This window comes from Stegodyphus dumicola, chromosome X2 (assembly GCF_044657685.1).
Source record: "Stegodyphus dumicola isolate Sdum_Otavi_A_Nest chromosome X2, ASM4465768v1".
NCBI lineage: Eukaryota > Metazoa > Arthropoda > Arachnida > Araneae > Eresidae > Stegodyphus > Stegodyphus dumicola.
The window spans coordinates 26,327,602-26,348,772 of record NC_140781.1 but is presented as its reverse complement, the minus strand read 5'-3'; the positions used below and the strand labels follow the sequence as shown (position 1 = coordinate 26,348,772).

General features: G+C 33.9%; 1 protein-coding gene across 2 annotated transcripts in view; it reads right to left on the bottom strand.

Annotated features, from left to right (window-relative positions):
• LOC118199875 (glycosyltransferase 25 family member-like) overlaps positions 1-21,171 on the bottom strand; it is a 92,403-nt gene that overhangs the window by 7,196 nt on the left and 64,036 nt on the right. For both annotated transcript variants that reach the window (XM_085809419.1, XM_085809420.1), the window contains exons 8-10: positions 16,809-16,915; positions 12,391-12,523; positions 1,896-2,023 (exon numbers count right to left, since the gene is read on the bottom strand). In XM_085809419.1, coding sequence (XP_085665545.1) covers positions 1,896-2,023; positions 12,391-12,523; positions 16,809-16,915 — 368 coding nt within the window. The remainder of the gene's footprint in view (positions 1-1,895; positions 2,024-12,390; positions 12,524-16,808; positions 16,916-21,171) is intronic.

Here is a 21,171-nt window from a genome sequence, read left to right as displayed (position 1 = left end):
TTTTTTGCTATTAAACCTAAATCCATGAAATTTCCGAAGTATCAACGCATTGTTTAATAATGTTCTATAGAGTATTTAAACGGCTTATGCTTTATAGATATTTTTATATATACTTTAATTACCTTATTTCTTGTTTAAATGCATATTTTACACATTTTATTTTCATTACTCACCATTTTATGACTTTTAACATTATACATCTGAAAACTAAATATATTACTTAAAATTCTCTTTTCATATGAAAAATTTGAAAACAGGGAGCTACACACAGTCCTACATTACATTCCTTGCACTTGTAATAACTCATTTGCCGTTTTGGAGGATTTTTCCGGAAATGTGAACAAACGAAGCATCATCGTCTCATTTTCTTATCAGTCTCTTCTGAACAAAGTTTTGGAAAATGTCTTTCAGTTAATCTGAGCGGATTTAATGATTCTGCTGATCTTGGTGTGATTGCAACGGTAAAAACAGAAAGAATTCACGTCTAACAAATTTTCTATTAAAAAATATTTATTCGGTCTGTTTCTATTAAAAACAGAAAGAATTCACGTCTATCAAGATCTAATTTAAACCGAAATACCCAATGCTTTAGCAAAAATAAAACTTCTCTACTTAAAATAAACAACTACCACGTGCGAATAAAGTGCGATTTAAAGAGACGTCATAAATCACGCCATTCGGAAACATTTATTTCTCCTTTTGTTTATATAATCAGAAACACGTGTATGTGAGTCATGCTTCTCTCATTTCGAGTAGAAGGTCTAATGTACATGTATCTAAAACCATATGGACATACAGTGCCATCTTGTGGCAGAAATTATAGTTTTTAAAACGTTCCAGGACACTGGTACAAATACGTGACAGTTGGGGCTGAACGGGAAAATGCTCTGGCACGCCTGCATGTTGGCCGGGAAGTCAGTGTGTTCGTTGCTGGCATGTAGACGTGACAGTCAGCACGAAGGGGTTAACACTGATAATATCTTTCCTTTCTCTGTTCTATTGCCCATTTCTCTAAATTGTTTTCCAAAAACAGGCCAAGCTATGACACCAGTATGACAAGATCTTTTTCCAATTCTTCTTGTTTGCACTTCCATAACTGAATACATCGCTCGTAAACTTGAAATTTTCTAGCTGCAGCCCACTTTCTAATTTCTATCAATTTTTTTACTGTGAAGCTTAAAAGCAGCTGCATAACATTTTCTTCGAGTAGGATCATAACAGTAATAATAATATTAAAAATTCAATTAGTGCAAACAATAAAGTCAGCACTGAAAGAAATAAGCAATAGACACAGCAGTGAGAGATGTTTAAGAATGACTGTAGAACTTTGAGAAATAAAATAAATTTCCAATGGCTGTTAGATAGAAGATGGTCATTCAAAAATGCAGACAAAACCACAGAGTTCAATAGAAAGTACATGCATTGTGGGTCTTTACACTGAGAAATATTGCAGTTAAATAAATTTCAAGAGAGTTCGGACTTGTTGCACTGCCTTAGTACAACTTGAGCAAAGGTATCAGGCTAAAATGTCACAGCAAATTCTACATTAAGGATTTCGATTAAGCATAACTTGCGATCTGAAGTAGTGAAGTTTTAAAGAGAGAGTAAACATAAAATTGTTTCAGATGACTGCAAAACTAGATTTTCAACATGCACATATAAGCTGTGGCTTAGCTACCCAAAATTATAGTACATAATACAATTTAAACTGCTGAAATATCAACATGTAAATATACACATAGAGATGGTGAATCATTACAACTAAACTGGACAACAGTCCCATGGGCTCCTGATACTGGGACTGTTTAAACAAAACTATAATTTATACAGCAACTTCATAAATTTAAGGTTTACATGATTCCATGGGCAACTGAAAAATAAGTCAAAAGTCTTACATCAAATCCCATAATAATCCAACCTTCTGCACTTCTTTCAGAAGCATTTCAATTTTCTTGTTGAAATATGGCTCAAATCGAAGATCATCTTCTAAAACCAATGCTGTTCGATGCTGCTTTTCAATCATCTGTTAAATTGTTTAGCATAGAAACAAATAAAATAGAGTGATAAACATGTATTACGGAAATGCAGAAATTCATATAATCTCAAAACATCTGTTAAAAATACTGCTTAAAAACCATTTTAATAAATACTAGCATAAGAGAAGCGACTATATAGACTTACTTGACTGACTTACTAGATTTTTTATTATTTTTTTCCTACTACAGTACAAAGTCTGAGATCCAGACTGGTTGAGACTTCGGAGATCCCGGATTTAGAACTGTTCTGAATATTAGATCATAAGTTTAAATCTAGTAAGATGGCATGTTCAAATTATAAAATTAAAAACATGAAATCGTGATTTATGAAACAAAGAAGCATTTATGATCTAACTGGCATCAAAATTTACAAAAGAAAAGCTTTATTTATTTGTTTACTTTATTAACATTACTTTCAATGTAAGTTGTTTAAGTTGCTTCTTTTTTGTGCTAATACTGTCTTTTTTAATTCTACAGACAGATATAATTTCTTGCTCAGTTACAAAGTTCCACTGTTCCAAGTCCTGTAATTGCTGTGTCAAGAATACTGACTAACTTGTCAATTGAAATTTTTTCGTTTCCACTAACCTCTGTCACTTTCTTTGCTATCAGTAGCGATATTTTCTGGATCTAGAAACATACTGTACATTTCGCCGTCCAGTAATTGATTGATGATTGGGGTATTGAAACCAGAATGAAAAACTTCTGTTATATCATCTTCATTTATTACTAGTTCTCCATTATTCTACATTTTTATTACCGCTTTATAACATGCATTAACTGGAAAATTTCCCCTTTGGTTTGCGATATCCAAAAACCTTCAAATATCTTCATCATCCTCACCATGAAATATAGTAACTGACCATAAATAATGCCAAGTATTTTTTAAAGTACCTGGAAACACACCCACGATCTTGCCATGCTCCCCATTTATGGTAGAATATTTAAAAAATTCTCGAACAGTCTTGCCATTATTCAGGAAATTTAACCTGGCCTTTAAAAATGCTAATTTACATTTGCATTTCAGCGCAGCTATTCCAATATCCATATGCTGAATGATAGACTATAGTTTGGAGGAAATAATAATACAGATAAATTATCTTTCACTAAAACTTTAAGTGAAGTTGTCTGTGCTGTTGTCTATAATCAGAAAAATTTTTGCGTCATTAGGTAAACCAACCATATTCAAATGTTGCCGAGCCTTGGATATGAAACGATTTTCACACTAGTCATTTATTAATGCTTCTGTCATCCATGCTCTTTTATTTGCATGATATAACGGGGAAAATTTTTACTCATTTAAATGCTCAAGGTTGTGGTTATTATATTTTTTTCGATTACAAAAAGTTTACACTTGTGCATTCCTGCAACATTTGGCATGCTAAACTTATTAGTCTGACTTGGAAATCTTTTACAACAGTTGCAGCCCTTTCTGTACAGGTCGCCAAGTTATTTCACAGTACATATTGCCAGAAAAGACCATCAGTGTTGTAAATTTGTTCTGGAGATAGCTTTTCATTATTAGTGAGTTCAATGAATTCATCTGCAGATAGTTCAGTACCTTCAGTATCAACTGAAACTCTTTCAACTGAAATTTTTTATTGCTTTATACCACAGCGATTTTTTAATTTAGTTAACCAACCTGTTGAATATATGCACTTAGTTTTTAAGTTCATTTCTTCATGAAATATTTTAGCTTGAGCCATTAACATTGGACCCATCAATTGCACACCTTCATTGCAACACTGTCTGACCCTTTTAATCATTACTTTGTCATAAGCATCATTTTAAGCATAACGAATAATTTTTCTGTTATTCATTGCAAATGGAAAGTTGGAATCCATAAAAAATTCAAAAAGTTCCATTTTCTGTTTTCTTATGTCATATACAGTTGACTTTCCAATGCAATACACCTCACATAATTTTGAGATGGATATACCTTTATCCTTTTTTTGCAGCGATTCCACTTTTCTTAATGGACATCAAAACATGCTTTTGCTTTGTAGAGCCTGTTGCAGCTCCAGCATAAGAAACTCTTTTTGACATAATAATACTTCAAACTTTAATTTTCATGAAATTGCTTTAATAACAGCCTGAAAAAAATAATAAGCTGGATCAAATCAGAAAGTTAAGGAAGAGCACAATCCGCTAACTGAAATTCCTTTAAAATCAGTAAACTATTATTTTAGTTTAGCTTAATAGCATCCCCTATGCATTATTAGATATGTATCATGAGACTGCCGACGAAAGACAAGTTGTTCCGCTAAATTTTGTCTTGCTTCTATCGTGCACTGAGACAATTAAGCCTGAATTGTATAAGTTTAGTTATTTATTATACTTATGTCTATTTCTTGCACATGCTTAAGGCTTAATTGAGTACTGAATAAATAAATTCCCATATATACTTAAGGCTTTTTGAAGGCCAAGGCTACATATCATACTGCCTGATGCAGTCTCTGTAGGTCCTAAATTCTGCTACAAAAAGCTACAAAAGCTAAATTCTGCTAAAAATTAGCGATGTCGCTAAATTTTGTGTCCCAGTGCTTTCCCTAAATTCTAAAAATGTTTTCATCCTTTAATTTTGTTGCTCGATGCTTCTCTAAATTCCAAAAATTTTGTCTTCCCCAATTTCTGCTGCCCAGTGCGGCTATACGAATTCTGGTGACGGTTCTGTGTTTATGTGAATAACAAATCAGTTATTCTTAATTCAAATGCCATTAAATGTAATCTTTTGGCCTATGAGTATCATTAACAAAATCCATTTTTAGCACATGGAAAGAAATTTTTGTTAAATTTTTTCTCATCAACACATCTTAGTGCATTTAATTTAAATTTGTAATCATCATGAAGCATAATTTCAACAGAAAAGGTTCCCATACTCTTTATTATTCAATTTCTAATATAAAAAAATTGTTTAGGCATTCCTGCATGAGTCATTACTCAAGTGAGTCGTTACTCAAGCTGTCATGTCTTGGATTAACAAGCGGTGATGAAAGCCAAATATAATAAATAATGATTCGCCAGGTTGGCATGAGGGATATAAAATATTAGAATGTGTAAAATCAACGATATTTCATTGTAAAAAGTTTCAGTTTGAGACGTATGCCAAGAAAATATGCTGCTAGACGATCAAATTATTGATCACAGAAATGTTTGCTGAAATGATTGTTTCTTCAATAATGAGGTATTTTATTTAGTGCCAAAGTGAAGAATTGAGACTCTCCACATTTTATTATGAGGAAAAAAAAATCAAACACGCATGCATAAAGCATATATTAAAAAAATTCCTTAAAAAAAAAAGGTTATTGGTGGCTTTGAGGTCCAGATTTTAGATCATTCCAGATATTGGACGTCCGAATCTCAGACTTTGTACCGTATTACTATAATTTGGTTTGGCTTTTGCTAAGTTTGGCTTTAAATATGGCAAAGCACTTTAATGGCTATCTGGCTACTATTACTATAGCAAAACATGAAATGCCGTGTTTATTGAATAAAATGTAAAATTTATCATAATTTCCTTTCTTACATGGACATTTATTTATATACAGATTTCCCTTAATGGTATTACCATACAGCAAATTTTATTTATTATCTGGAAGCATTTACAGCAATGTACTTCTGCTTACTAATTAAAGAAGGTGAGCCCTTTCAAGAATACAAATGTTATTCAAAACAATTCTAAAATTTGATTTTACTGATTTTCAATTTTAGGGGCAGAAATAAAACTGGAATGGCGCTTCAGCAGATAACCCTTGTATGTTTTGTCTAAACTAAATTATATAATCAAGTCCAAAACAGAAGAGAAATATTAAAGCTTGAAATTTTGGCAAGAGGAAAAAATATTAGAATTACTTTTTACTAATTAATAAGAAATTTATTTGTAAACCGGAATAATTTCAACTTGTAAGGCGATCTATAATGAATAAAAAGTATTTTATAAAGGAATGCATAGAAATATGACAAATAAATGCAGCTGAATATGAAATATGAATAATAATACAGGAGTACATATGAATTTCAATTACTTGACCATTGATAAGTCTGAATGTTAAAATGCAAAATTCAAAATTAATTTTGAATTTTTATGAATTTTTGATTTATCAAATTTTATTTTCAGACCTTTCATTTCTAGCTTATTGAAGTTCAACAGCAATTTATCCTCTCATATATTTTTATCTTTCATTAGTTGAAAAAATAAATGTACAGGGTGTTTAATAAAGATGGCATAAACTTCATAATATGAGATTCTTCATCACAGTACATAAAAAATTTACCCACAAAATTACCCGTAAGACTCATAGTTTTCAAGAAAGAAAAAGAATACTCTAAGACATATAGTTTTAAAAAAAATACAAAAGAAAAATATGACATGACATCCAGCATACAAAAAATATGTTTTATTGGCAACTTAAAAGTGCACAAGGTATTAGAATAAAAAAAATTCAAATTTTTTTCATCATAAAGCTTCTGAATGGGGAAAAATCTGCATAATAAGCAACTGATGATCGATGTGTCTGTTATGCAAATAAATCAACCTTGTATAAAAAGATGTATTTTTAAAGCTACTGGATTACAACAATACAATAATACACAGTGATAATGTACTCTGTTCATGAGCACTGCAATATGCACTTTCACGTTCGGAAATATAATGCTAAAAAATACCTGGTTGTATGCTTGTTGTCATCATCCCAATGCCATCCAATGAACTGAGAATTAGGGAAATGGATAAGAGTTTTTTTAAATCCATTGTTTTTAAATCCATTAAATTGAGAATTAGGGAAAGCATTCACTCAACTAGAAATTTTCACAACAATGATGGAACTTGCAGTGGTCTCAGAAAATTGCAATACTACAAGTAGGTCCAGAATTGAAGACAAATCTGCTAAGCAGGCAGTTTAATGTGAGGAGAAATACTGCATGCAATATAAAAAACCTGTTTTAACTAGCCAACTTAGTCCAACAAATGCATGCAAACCTATTATGTATGGTTTTTTTTTTTCAACCTCCGATCGCATAGTATGATGGCCAGGTGGCAGGTGGTTGGTGTGTGTAGTAGGCGACTGTGCATCTCCCCCTCCACATGCTCTGTCACTGGCGTATTCAACCCGCCATTTTCTGTTGAGTTGCAGTCGCGTAAACATGGCTGTCGCTATTGATTCTCCTGCCAAGTGTGAATTGTGAGCCGTTATTCATTTCTTGCAGGCAGAAGGGAACAGTGCAGCGGAAATTCCTCGAAGAATGAGTCGAGTGTATAAAAACAGCTTTGTGAGTGATGGCATTGTTCGTGAATGGTGTCAAAAGTTTAAAGATGGCCAAACTGATGTGCATGATGAAGGGGGTCAAGGACGCAAGTCTGTCACTACAGACGACATTGTTCAACAAGTTGACCAAGCAGTTAAGCAAAATTGAATGTTTACCATAAGTGAATTATCGATGAAATTTCCAGAAGTTTCAAGATCTTCCCTGTACTCTATCATTACTGAACAGTTGCGCTACAGAAAAGTTTGCGCACGCTCGGTCCCACAGACGTTGACTGACGACCACAAAACTCGCCAAATGATTGCAGCGTTTCAGTTTCTTGATCGCTACAATACCGACGGAGAAGAGTTTTTTAAATCCATTGTGATAGGTGATGAGACATGGGTTTAATATGACACGCCCAAAATGAAACGACAATCACAACTATGGATGCACACAAATTCTCCAAAGAGACCCACAAAATTCACACAAGCCTTTAACAACCGTAAGGTTATGGCAACTGTTTTTTGGGACAAAAAAGGTGTGTTGCTTGTGGAGTTAATGCAGCCTGGAACAACAATTAATGCAGATTCATATTGTGAAACTTTGCGACGCTTACGGAGAGCTATTCAAAACAAACGAAGAGGCATGCTAACTTCTGGAATTGTTCTGATCCACAACAATGCCCATCCTCACAGCGCTCGTGTAACCCAACAGCTCCTTCAGCAATTTCAATGGGACATTTTTGAACATCCAACATATAGTCCCGACCTAGCACCGAGTGACTTTCATCTGTTCCCTGAACTGAAGCAGTGGCTTGGGGGGAAGCGCTTCCAAAATGATGTGGAGCTGAAAGAAACTGTCACAACTCACTTCCAATCATTGGCAGGGACATTTTATGAAGAGGGTATTGGAAAGCTTGTTCACAGATATAACAAATTTCTCAATCGTCAAGGTGATTATGTAGAGAAATAACCTGTATTGTACATTACTTTTAGTAATAAAATCTTTTTTGCATATTCACCCGTCTTTTCTTTATAGCCCATCGGAGGTTGAAAAAATAGCCCTCGTAATTTCACTACAGGGGAAAAATGCACTCAAGCTTTTTTTAGATAAATTATTGAGCATCTATGCATTTATTGCAAAAAGCAAACAGCCTATGTGATAACGTCATTCAAAATTTCAAAAATGAAATATTTCTTCAGCATATGAAATTTAAATTTTTATCCCAAAGTTGTTAGGTATGTAGGCATTTTTTCGGTTCAAAGTTCTGCTAATGTAAACAGGCCCTTATGGTACAGGCAGAAGTGGACCAGACACCAGAATTTTACCATGAATTATACAAGTATAACCCTGCTATACTATCTGTGCAGTTCTCCAGTTTTGAGGGTGAACATCCTGAAGGGCAATCCAACGGTGTCCCAACCCTCTTTTCCTATTACCAACCTCTCATGAGAGGACCTTCAGCTCACTGCACCCTCTTGCTGCAGACACTAAATCCTTACAAACATCCATGCCTTCTTGGGAATTTGAACCTCGATCCATCAATATGACAGTCAATGGGCCCAGGTTCAGGCTTTTATGAATAGTGAGGCGTTTCACTACAAAATGACAGAAGTTCTGCATCTACAAGATTTTCAGCGATGCATTGAATTTTGTGCATGGCCAATCCAGGAACGTGAAACCATACATTTCATATGCCTTGGAGACACATTATAGAATCATCAGCAGTCACCACAATCATATGTGGTCACAATCACCTCAAGCAAATCACCTGCACAAACATCAGGTGAGCTGATTAATAAATATGAGGGTTGACACCCTGGATAACTGCAATACTAGACCATACCTTTGCCTCAATGGCTCACCAAAAATTCATATGAGGCATTTTTCTCTGATGTAAAAACTAACTTCAGTGGCATACTTTCAGCAGTATTATGAAGCTTATAATTTTAGCAAGCTGGAGTACCAGCACAATTCAGCTCTCTATATGTGACTGATTGGACAAAGAAAAATCACTTGATTGGAGGTGACAGTTTTGTTATGTGTCTGCTATGACTGACCTGACACCTTTAGATTTCTTTCTGTGAGGCCATATGAAGGAAATAGCATATCAAGTCTTCTACTTATCACAGAAAGAAACTTGTTTTCTTCTTACTGTATTCACTTTTGTGACATCCATGATGCTGGGTAGTGTTCAGTCAGTTGTTTCATGGCACAAAAGAATATTTAAATGTGTCTAGTTGTTTTTTTTTTTTAGCATTTTTCCATGTAAATATAAAATCAGCTTTTGCTCACGTTTTCAATGAAACTTATTTCCCATACACTAGAAGTAACATCACATTTCTTTCATGTTTTTTTTTTTTTTTTTTTTTTTTTTGAAAACTTGCAGACTTTAGAGGATCAATGTGCTGTATTTTAGCACTCCCACAGAGGAATCTTGCCCTACAGAATTATGCAAACTTGATGATACAATATGTCTAAAATGAATACATGAAAAACATTATGAAGAATAAGCTTTCCTTTTAATGACAATAATTAAAATTTGAATATATCTTGATTTAAAACAGAGTTTGTCAGCTGACTTTGCAGAGGAAAAGATTTGGTACTTTTGATAAGTTTATGAAACATTTTAGTAAGCCCAAGCAATACACAGTTTATTAACACAAACTTTAAAGTTACCCAAATTGTATGCAGATATGAACAAATCTGGCAGTTATCAATACCTGAAAGTCACTTTTTAATGAATGTAATTCGGCTGTTTAAATATGTTTTCTAATAAATTTTCAAGCAATAATCAAGCACTCTGCACTTCAGAATCATGAAATTAATTTTCTTTTAATTTTTCACTTGTGTTTAAACTGTATTCTATTTGTTTCTTTTATGCAGGATAGGGAAAGAATTTTCCATATTTTTAGAAATTTTTATAGTTTTGCCTTTTTGTAATCTGTCATAGTTCATTATACTCCCTGTTGGATTTCAAATGAAATGTTGCTTGTATTTTATACTTACTTTCCTTTAATTTTATTTTATTTACTTATGTCATTTGGCCACTAATAAATTGTTGTTAGTTTTGTTTCTTGGAAGTGGCAACAAAACAATTTATAGAATTAGAAAAATATGTTTGCAACAGTTAGTTACGCTTATGAAAGAAGAATGACTTGTTATTTACATAAGTTATATTAAGTTCCAAACATCTTTTCAGAAAATAAATAAAATACTTTAGAATATTTTTAGTAGTCTCTTAAGAGTCCATGATATGCTGGTAGCGTAATAGTTTATTCTGACACGTAAATGAACACTACCAGCTATTGCCAATGAAAATACATCACAAATGCATTTAACTTCAGTTCTCAGCTTTACTCTCGTTTTTATGTAAAAGTAACAAAACTGCAAACATTTTCAAATATTATAATTAATTTGTTTGAATTGCAAACTTTTTATTTATTTCAAAATAAGATGTACCTTATATTTAAGATACATACAATTATTAATGTTTATTTACTACATTAGCTTCCCCGGTGAGGCATTAGACCACATTCAATGTGAGAACCGTTCTCAGAAATAACACCGTGCATTCTGTGCACAACGTTCTCCACAGCCGTATGTAACATATCACGAGGAATATTTCGCACTGTCTTTGTCATGTTGTCCTTTAGAACCAAAAATCGCATGGCGTGAGGTCAGGGGGAACGAGGCGGCCATGCAACTGGAAAACTGCGACTTATGACTCTATCATCAGTGAAGTTTTGGCACAACAGCTGCTTTACCTTATTACTAATGTGTGGCGGAGCACCACCCTGCACAAAGATTGTCTGTTGGAGACGGTTTCATTGCTGAAGTTGTGGAATAACAATGTTTGCAGCATTTCATGGTATCTTTCTGCATTTATGGTGCACGTTTGGGGTTCTGTTGGAGTGCTGGTCTCAAAAACGAATGGCCCAATTACGAATTCGGCTGTGAAACCACACCAAACAGTGACTTATGGCGAATTTAATGGGATTTCGTGCACGGTGTGGGGCTGCTCAGAAGCCCAAATTCGACTATTTTGTGTGTTTACGGACACATTGAGATAAAAATGGCACTCATCTCCCCACAGAATGTGCCATGGGAAAGCATCATCAATTTCTACCCTGGCAAAAAACGATAGAAGCAATAGAGCGAATGTCACTCGCTTATCATAATCACTTGGTTTCAGTTCGTGCAAGCGGCTGATTTTATAGAGGTAAAATACAATAACGCGCCGCAAACCTCTCCATACCATGGAATAGTTCATGTTCAATTGCCGAGCTACACCTCAGGCGCTGCTAGTACCAGCAATGGTTCCCTACGATCCTTCGACAATTGCAGTTCCCACATCAGTTATTACAGTTTACATCCTCTCCCAGCGCGAATGGTCAGTGACCCCATTTCCTCGAACTTCTTAATCATTTTCTTAAGACCATTCAGCGATAAAGGCCCCTTTCGGAATTTTTTCCTGGTTCGAAATTCCCGAAGAGCTGCAGATGCATTACATTGATTCATGTAATACAGCTTCACCAGTAACGCGCACTCCGGTAACGTGAGAGGCATATCCACTGGAGCTCGTTTACTTCAACTGAGATTATTTGTCGGAGCTGTCTACTACTTGCTTTTATAGCCCCTATTACTGGCGCTGTCATCGCACAATATTTGCATTTTTCTTTCATACCCGTGTTTCATGCTAATTCTCGTTATAGTAAGCTACAGCAGCGCCACAAAATGCCCTAGCGGCGATTTTTCAAACTAAAATCTTTTTCACGGAATCCTTTTTCCCATGTCTTGATTAGTCTAAATACTAAGTTTGGTGCCATATCTGCTATTAGATTGCGCTCCAAACACTGTCACTTTTAAAAAGATCACCCTGTATTTAACAATCATATTTTATGAAGAAAGTGAAATTTCTCTTTTCCTGAATAATATCTTAGAAGAATGGGTTTTGTGAACTTATTTAAATTTCTTAGCATAAATTATAAAATTATCATAATTTCTTTTAAAATTGAACTATTTTATATCTAAAATAGACAGTAATTAAACTATGAAAAAAATTGAATACTTTGAGCTAAATTTAAAAATAAAAAAAATTATTACTTACATCTCTCCACAGATGATAGTGGCTAAGGAAACAACCAATCTCACCTCTTGTTAAAGGTCTTTTGTGATATGGATCAGCATATTCGGGAAGCATTTTGATACCCAGTTGTTTAATATAAGTATCATTTAATGCTCTATACCACATAAGAAAATAATAGATTACTAAAATATATTAAATATTACAAAACAAAAACTTCTGTCAAAAATGCATACCATATGCAGTAGTCCACAAAAAATCACACCATTCAGATTAATTATAAGCAGTTTACTTGTTATCACAGAGAATAAAATATGCTACCAGCATTCGTGCAATTCAGGAAAGTGAACATTTACTCCGTTTAATCAAAAAAAAAAAAAAAAAAAAAAAAAAACCTCTTTTTTTTTTTTTTTTTTACAGTAAAAGGAATTTCAGTCTTTAATTTTCAAACATAAAACAAAAAAGTAAATTTACACTCATTGTCACTCACAAACTCAGTAAAAAACCACTAGGAAAAGAAAATCATTAAAACATGGAGTTAGTTAACATTTTATATGTGACCCTTCTTACCTTAAATTGTCATCAATTTCTACATATTGGCCTTAAGAGTAGGCCTCTGTTTTTGACATAAACTAATCTTGTTATCTTACCTCCACTAGGAAGCAAGTCCATTACAATAAGTAATGGCCATCCAACACACTTTTTACCACCATTTCCGATCAGAACAACGTCACCTACTCTAATTCGTTGATAATATTTCTCATGTTTATTTCTTTGAATTAGTAGTCTAAATATTCCATCTTAAATATTAATACATATATATATATACATATATAATTCCTAAATCTTTTCCTAACATTCTTGATCAATTTTGCTGACATTAGCATTTTGTTGAGACAATTTTTATCATTTTGCCAGAACTCAATTAAGATGGAACTAGCGAATAATGCAATACATTCACTTTAATTTTCCTGAAGTGTAGGTGAGTGGTAGTGAGTAAACAATATTCTGCACTCAGCATAAAATGGTTGTCATCTCTTCATAACAAACTAAAGCCTTTCCTAGTACTTTCCTCAGAATTTTGCTTCATAACACCTATCAACCATTCTCAAAAGCCTCCCCACAAGGACGCAGTGGGGAATTGAAAAACCACTGAATCTCTTTTGTTGTGCTAAAGTGAAAAATTTCATCACAATTCATGAATTTTAAGTTGTTGGATGCTCCTACAAACTTAGAGCTGTTATCATAGTACACAAATGAGGGTCTGCCTCGCCATGCAAGAAATCAACAGAAACTATTGAGAAATATTGCTGTATTCAAAGATGACAAAAGTCCAAAATATACCGCACAATAGACGGCACATGTGTAAATACAAATCCATGATTACTTCCTCCCTTTAAATATAAAGGACTCATCATGTCCATCCCAACTATCTCAAAAATTTCAGAATCATTTACCCTCTTTTCTGGTAATGAAGAATTTGAGCAGTTAGGTTCCTTTTGGCATATCTTATGCAAATAACACATTTGGATATTTTATCTGTGCCTATAGTTTTTCTTGTGTTTAGAATGCAGTAATGCTCCCTTAATATGTTGAGCAAAATTTAAGAGCGAGCGTGATAATTTTTTTAATGTTTGGTTATTATCAATCCTTTAACAACTCCGTAATCTGTAAAGACTTCAGATTTTGGCAATTAAAAATAAACCTTCAGAGCTAAGCTACCATGAATATCATTTTATGACATATTAAAAAATAATTATTTTGATTCGCCATGTCTACATTTTGCAGAAATCATATTACATATTTCACAAATAGCTGGTTGATTCAAACAGAAAGCAATTGACTGATCAGATTCAAAATTATCCTTCTCCTTTCTTGTGATATTGCATCTATGTTCAATGCTTGTTCGGCAACAGGCCAATCATTTTCAGTCTACTTGAGCCAAGTGGGTTCCTCCCACCATTTACTCCATGACAGATGACTTGCTGAGCAACCTCTTAAGGGAAGATCAGCCAGATTCAAAACTTCAGGAACATGCCTCCAGATCAGAATTTGTCAATTTCCTTATTTCTTGAACATGGTTCTCCACTAAAATTATCCAAAGATCATTTTTTCTGAATCCACATTGATACCGTGGTTCAGTCAGTTCAACAGTATTGTTTAACATTATACCATTGGATACTTTCTATTACTACTTTACACAATCGAGCTCCTACCATTCCAGCCGATAATCCTAAACAAGGAATTGTGAGAGTTTTTGCCGGAGTCATCCTTGTTTTGCAGTCAAAAGTTAGATACAGATACCATCAAAGCTGTTTGCTTGATTAAATACAGTTGCAGCAGGAAGGTATTTTTGAACAGCTCTCTAACGTGGGTAATTTTCTTCTGTCGAAGGCTTCTCTAGCCCAAGAACTTTTAACTGCACTTTGAAAACAATTTTAACTGCACTTAAGGGAAGATCAGCCAGATTCAAAACTTCAGGAACATGCCTCCAGATCAGAATTTGTCAATTTCCTTATTTCTTGAACGTGGTTCTCCACTAAAATTATCCAAGGATAATTTTTTCTGAATCCACATTGATACCGTGGTTCAGTCAGTTCAACAGTATTGTTTAACATTATACCATTGGATACTTTCTATTACTACTTTACACAATCGAGCTCCTACCATTCCAGCCGATAATTCTAAACAAGGAATTGTGAGAGTTTTTTCCGGAATCATCCTTGATTTTGCAGTCAAAAGTTGAATACAGATACCATCAAAGCTGTTTGCTTGATTAAATACAGTTGCGGCAGGTATTTTTCAACAGCTCTCTAACATGGGTAATTTTCTTCTGTCGAAGGCTTCTCTAGCCCAAGAACTTTTAACTGCACTTTGAAAAAATACTGAAATTTGTCCGAGTCAACAATACATAGATCTTTATGCTTTCTGAATTGGCTCCAAAATTACATTTCTTTAACATCTTTATCAAATTTACACAATTCCAGTTTTCTAATGTTCAAATTGACAACAATATCAGCATTATTACTGTCTAAGTGAATGGAAGTAACATTATCCATATCCTTATCTTGCCATTCACTAATAATTTGCTTAACTTTTACTTCAATTCTTACACCCTTTTCACAAAAATCTCCAACAATTTCATACTATTTTTCAAATTCACGTTCTGTTAGCACAAATAAAATATCTAAATGAGTTTGCAACAAACGTTCTTCTTTTGATATAAAAACATATAATTCAGTTTCAAGCAGATAAACATCTATAGCATCTTTAATACCTAGTTTTTCTAATTTATTTTAAGCTTTAGTACACGTAGAATGAGCTGTTAAAGCCTTAAAAGACATTCCATTTACAAATACAAAAATGAATTAGGCTTACCTTCAGAATTATTTTTTAGTTTAAATTATTCAAACAGTCCTGCCGAGAGTACCATTAAAATTACGTTAGCATTGGGAATAAAATATGCTACCAGCATTCAGGAAATTCAGGAAACTGAACATTTAGTATATTTAAAAAAATCATTAAAACATGGAGCTAATTAAAACATTAGATGTGACATTACTATTAATTCAAAATGCAGTCAACGCACTCATTATATATAATTAGAAGAAGCTTTCAATTTAATTTCATCAAAAAATTAGTATAATAAAGTGAACAGAAGATAAATAGCAACTATCTAACACAAAAGTGAGTCAGTTTCAAAGTAACCTTTCAGATGAATAATGTTATCAGGACAACTCCTGAATTAAACTATTTCTTGATGCTATAATTTAAAAACCTGCAGAATGACTTGAATAGTTGTATTAATAGCCAAGTTAAATACTCCATGACAGATGACTATTACTATTTGTACACTGTGAAAATAATGAAAGGACTGTCCATTTTATATGAAGGAAATGAGAAATTCTCTCTCATGATGAAGAAAATTGTTCCTAAAGACAGTTCATAAAAATAGATTAGCTAATTATCATTTAGTCATTCTCTCGATAGATAGATTAAAATAATACTTGCATCTTATCCCAGACAGCAAACTTCAGTAAACATAAAAAACAATGCTGGTAACTTCCCAATAAATACTTGTTTCCCTGTCACTACCATATCCCAAACCTCTGACAGGTTCTTTCAAGTATGTGCTAATATAATATCTATACAGTTATCACCAGAATTCTTTTTTTTTTTTTTTTTTTTTTTTTTTTTTTTTTTTAATATCAAGCCGATCACTACCTCTACAAGTCATGTAAGTTAATATCTGCTACAACTGATATAAATGGTACTCAAGATCACCAACAAAATTCTATTTGTACTTAATGAAGCTCCCAAGTCTGGGATGACTAAAGTGCTTTCGCAATTACAAGATCTGATTGCTTTAACATGGCATCAGCCAAAAATATAATTACAGAACACAAGAATGATAACATATGAGGCACATAAATGAAACTCACTGGCCATCTACAGCAGAGAAGATATGAGTATCAATACCCATTTCAGAAAGGGTGTTCAACATTCTTTCCTTCCTTTCAGGCCGCCGGTCTAAATTTATTAAGTATACCTTTAAAAAAAAAAAAAAAAAAAAAAAAAAAAAAAAAAAAAAAAGACATGAAATTTTAATGAGATATAGTCTTATAATTTTAACCATTATGAACAGAACTACCAATAAGCCTGGACAGCTTGAATTATTATTATAAACGGAAATAAATTTACACTTAAAAGAAATTAAATGCTGTAATAGATGGAAAGGTACATTGATCCAAAATAATTTTGTTCTTGTTAAAGGAATAACTTCATAAATATATAAAGAAAGTCTTTTCAAATCCACTGTTCCTAGTTTGTAAAGCCTATTATCAATCTGAGAAATATGAAAATTTAGCCTAGTCCCAGGGAAGTTTTGTAAAATTCTACTTTAATATTACAATTACGACTTGATAACTTGAGAGTTGTTAAAACAAAAATCTTTTTCATTAGCAATTGTTCACAATTGCTAATGAAAAGTGTTTTTTACTAGTAGTAGCAATTGACAATTGCTACTACTAGTAAAAAAACACTTGGAATGTATTATGTACATCATATATGCACTGATTTCCAAAAGATAAGCAAGAATTAAAAAATCGCGATAAATAAGGTAAAAGTAGTTCAAAATTCTTGAAATCTGGATATGTTATGAATAAAAGTAAGCTTCACCTTGTAGCATTATGTAAAAGAGTGATGCTGCCATCACTTTATGTACATATGATACAGCTTAAAACGTGCTATTTAGGAAGGAATTACTTTTCAATGTGAACGAAGATATACACTCACTTCCAAAAGTTAAGCATGAAGATGTAAAATGCAAAAAAATCAACAAATACTGCTTTGCTTGACACAAAATTCGATAGGAAAGTAGCATATATATTTATGCATAAAACAAAATTAATAATTACATACAGGAATGAAAACAATATTAAATTTTTGTGAGTTATCACATAATGACATACTGGAGACAAACAGAATTATGTATAAAGTGAAAATAAACATCAAAAAATGAAAAAAAAAAAGACATTAATAGGGTATGTGATCCCCCGTCATCTGTATACAAAGTTTACATCTTGTGACCATACTTTCAATTAGGTAGTCAACTACCGCAGAATTAAGCAATCGCCATTCTTCTTGTAGAGCAGTTTCCAGCTCAATAAGAGTGGCTGGAGGTGGGAAACGTTAAGATACAGCACGGCCGAGAGCATCCCAAAGATTTTCAATGGGATTAAGGTTGACATGACTTTGCCCCAGTCAGACACATTCCAAATGACATGTTCCTGGCACCACTGTAATTGAGCCCCTCTTGATTGGACAAATAGAGGAACACAAATTCAAGGTCCGCGGGCATACAGTCAACTCATATGCAATCTTCGGCGTACTGTAGCTGCAGATATCGCCTTACCAATGGAGCTGCAACCATAGACGTCACAAGTGTGGAGGTCGCTCTGTGATTTCGCTTGGCTACAATAGCAATATATCGATCTTCCACGGGGGGAAGGGGACTGGCTACGGGCCTTCGGACAACTGTCTGTGTGTTTTGGAATTGTTTCCATAAACGTGAAATTACAGAATGATGAACACTGAAGAAAAGAGCAACATCTGTGATCGACTGTCCTGCTTCAATGCGCCCCACAGCACGCCAGTGCTCAGAATCTTCCATTTGTCTTCTGGAAGTCATAGAAACACGTATGTCTTGAAAACAAATTGTAGGAAAGTTTTAAACACCTTCTATCAGAACTTACAATCAACATCTGTAACCCTTCATAGAGCTGGCTTCTTATAAGACTGCCTTTTTTGCATATTTCTTGACATGAAAGTGCAATTGGCTGTTACCTAACATATTTGCATACTTCCATCTACCTCTGCAGCGAATTGCATCCTCTTCAATTCTGATTGGCTTCCGGAAATTAGCATTTTCCTCTCTGTGCTTAACTTTTGGAAGTGAGTGTATTAAACAATTTTGAGGTAGCCAAAGAATAAAAATGAGTTTGAAACAACATATGCAATCAGACGTGTGATAAAGAGCCATAGGTCAACTAGAAGCAGGTCAGCGATAGTCTGGCATTGCAAAATGACCAAATCTTGACTGTTCTACGGTAAGCCAGTTGCGGAACCAATTTCTAACTACTGATTCAATCTCTTGAAGCCCTACCAAAGGTACACAAAGAGTTACGACTTCTCCAGTTGACCACATTTGCCACTTAGTGGATGTTGCAACAGGACTCTAACTCCGTCTCAGTTTAGCTTTGCACTTATTGATGCAAAAGCAAAGTTTAAATTTTATAAAATTAAACATTTAGCAGCAGTAGCAATAGAAGCTCCCTAAGATTATATGTTGTGCAGACATTGAAGACAATAAAAGGTTTCAAACTTAACCAATTTATTAACAATATAAAAAAATAAATAATAAATAAAAACACAATGAATAAATTTAAACAATATCAGTAACTTAGAAATTATAATATAACCATCATTATCAAAATTTCATATATTAAATAGTATTTTACCTAGTCTCCAAAATATTGGCATTCAATACGCGAAAAACGCATCCTAAACAGAAATTATGCGGTTTTAAATGAAATTAGCTACACTGTCAATAGATCCACGCTTAATGATCAAAAAGGCACCTGAAAATTAAATTAAGTCCTTGAGAGCACTTAAATCCGGCTTAACTCTGCTCACTGTAGTTGAACACGAGGAATCATAGCCCAGTAAAACATCGCCGCTAACTTATGTTAAATGCCGGATTCATGAAGAACATGGATGCCGCCCACGGCAGTCACTCACATTGTAGCCTCTTTTGAGAATCCAGGAAAAGACATCTTGTAAACTGGAACTGGGAAATTTGGGAAAAGTCATCTTATTCGGGAAAAGTCATCTTGTAGACAGGAACCAAGGAATTTATTCAGGAAAAGTCTTCTTGTAGACTGGAACCTTGGAACTTATCCTCAGACTGCATGCATCACAAGATGTCTTTCAATAGGGGCTAGAAACCGCACAAACAAAAGCCAAGAAAGCAAGAACTAGAAGGACTGAGCCAGAGCGACGCGAGATACTTATACCAGAAGTAGGCATGACGTCATCTCACGACAACCAATCAGCTATCGGCATGACTCGGCTTTCCAGATGACGTAACATCAAGTTTCGTTTTTGCATCTCAATTAGGCGGAAACAGTCCATTCTCAACACAAACAGTGGCAGTGAAAAAAAGAAGTAGAAGTAACTACTATATCCCTTCAAAATAAGAACTAAGCCTAATAAATATTTCAAGGAGGAGAGATGATGCAGAAAAAGGGTTACAATAAGTCATATTTTCCAACACTTATTTCTGCTACAGGCAGCACAGTATCAGCCTCAACATTAACAGCTGCATGAAAGAGGTTTGTATGCTAGGTAGACTCTACGTCCCGCTTTCGGAGAAAGTATTTGAATTGGCTATATAGTCATGTACACTGGACTGAAAATCAGTGGAGGTCTGTTTTTCTCACTAATGAGACCTGCTTTGCTTTACAGAGTGATTTTCAATGTGTTTACATATGGAGAGAAGTAAACACTTGGTATCTTCTGTATAACATATGACAAAGAGATAACTTTGCAGAAGCTAGCGTTCTTGTATAGATAAAAGTATCCTTAGGTAGATGCAAACACCTGTATGTATTCTCCTACACTGAACTCTGAATGCTCAGAGGTACAGAGAGGACATACTGAATCCTACTGTTCGCTCATCTGCTCTACAACTGGCGATACCTTCATTTTGCAAGCAAGTAATTTTCTCTCACACACTGCTCTCTTAGTGCTGCAATTTCCTGAAGATGAAACTATAGTTCAAATTGAAAGGGCAGCATGCTAATTTGACCTTAATCCTACTCTTCATGTGTGGGATGCTCTGAGGAGGCACATTGCTGGCCTCAAACCTCCTCCCCAAACCCTATATGAGTTACAACTGCTTTACTTGACCAATGGGAATTGCTACCCATGCAGCTCATTTACATCATAAACAGAATGAGACATTGCTGCCAGATCTGTATTGCTGTTCAATGTGATTGTACTCACAAACGACAATTTTTTGTATTTAATTTGTTTGCCTGAATTAAAAAAATTTTATGTTCCTGTTGATGTCATAAAATGTAAATATTTTGGACAATATTTTCTTCTGTTTTTAAGTTAGAAGATATATATTAAATAATTTTACAAAGTTTCATCCACTTTGCTTGCTTTTTGAGTTATCAGTTTTCAGTTTGCTGCTTAACTTTTGCAAACCAGTATAATTGCATTATGTGCATAACTGTTAAA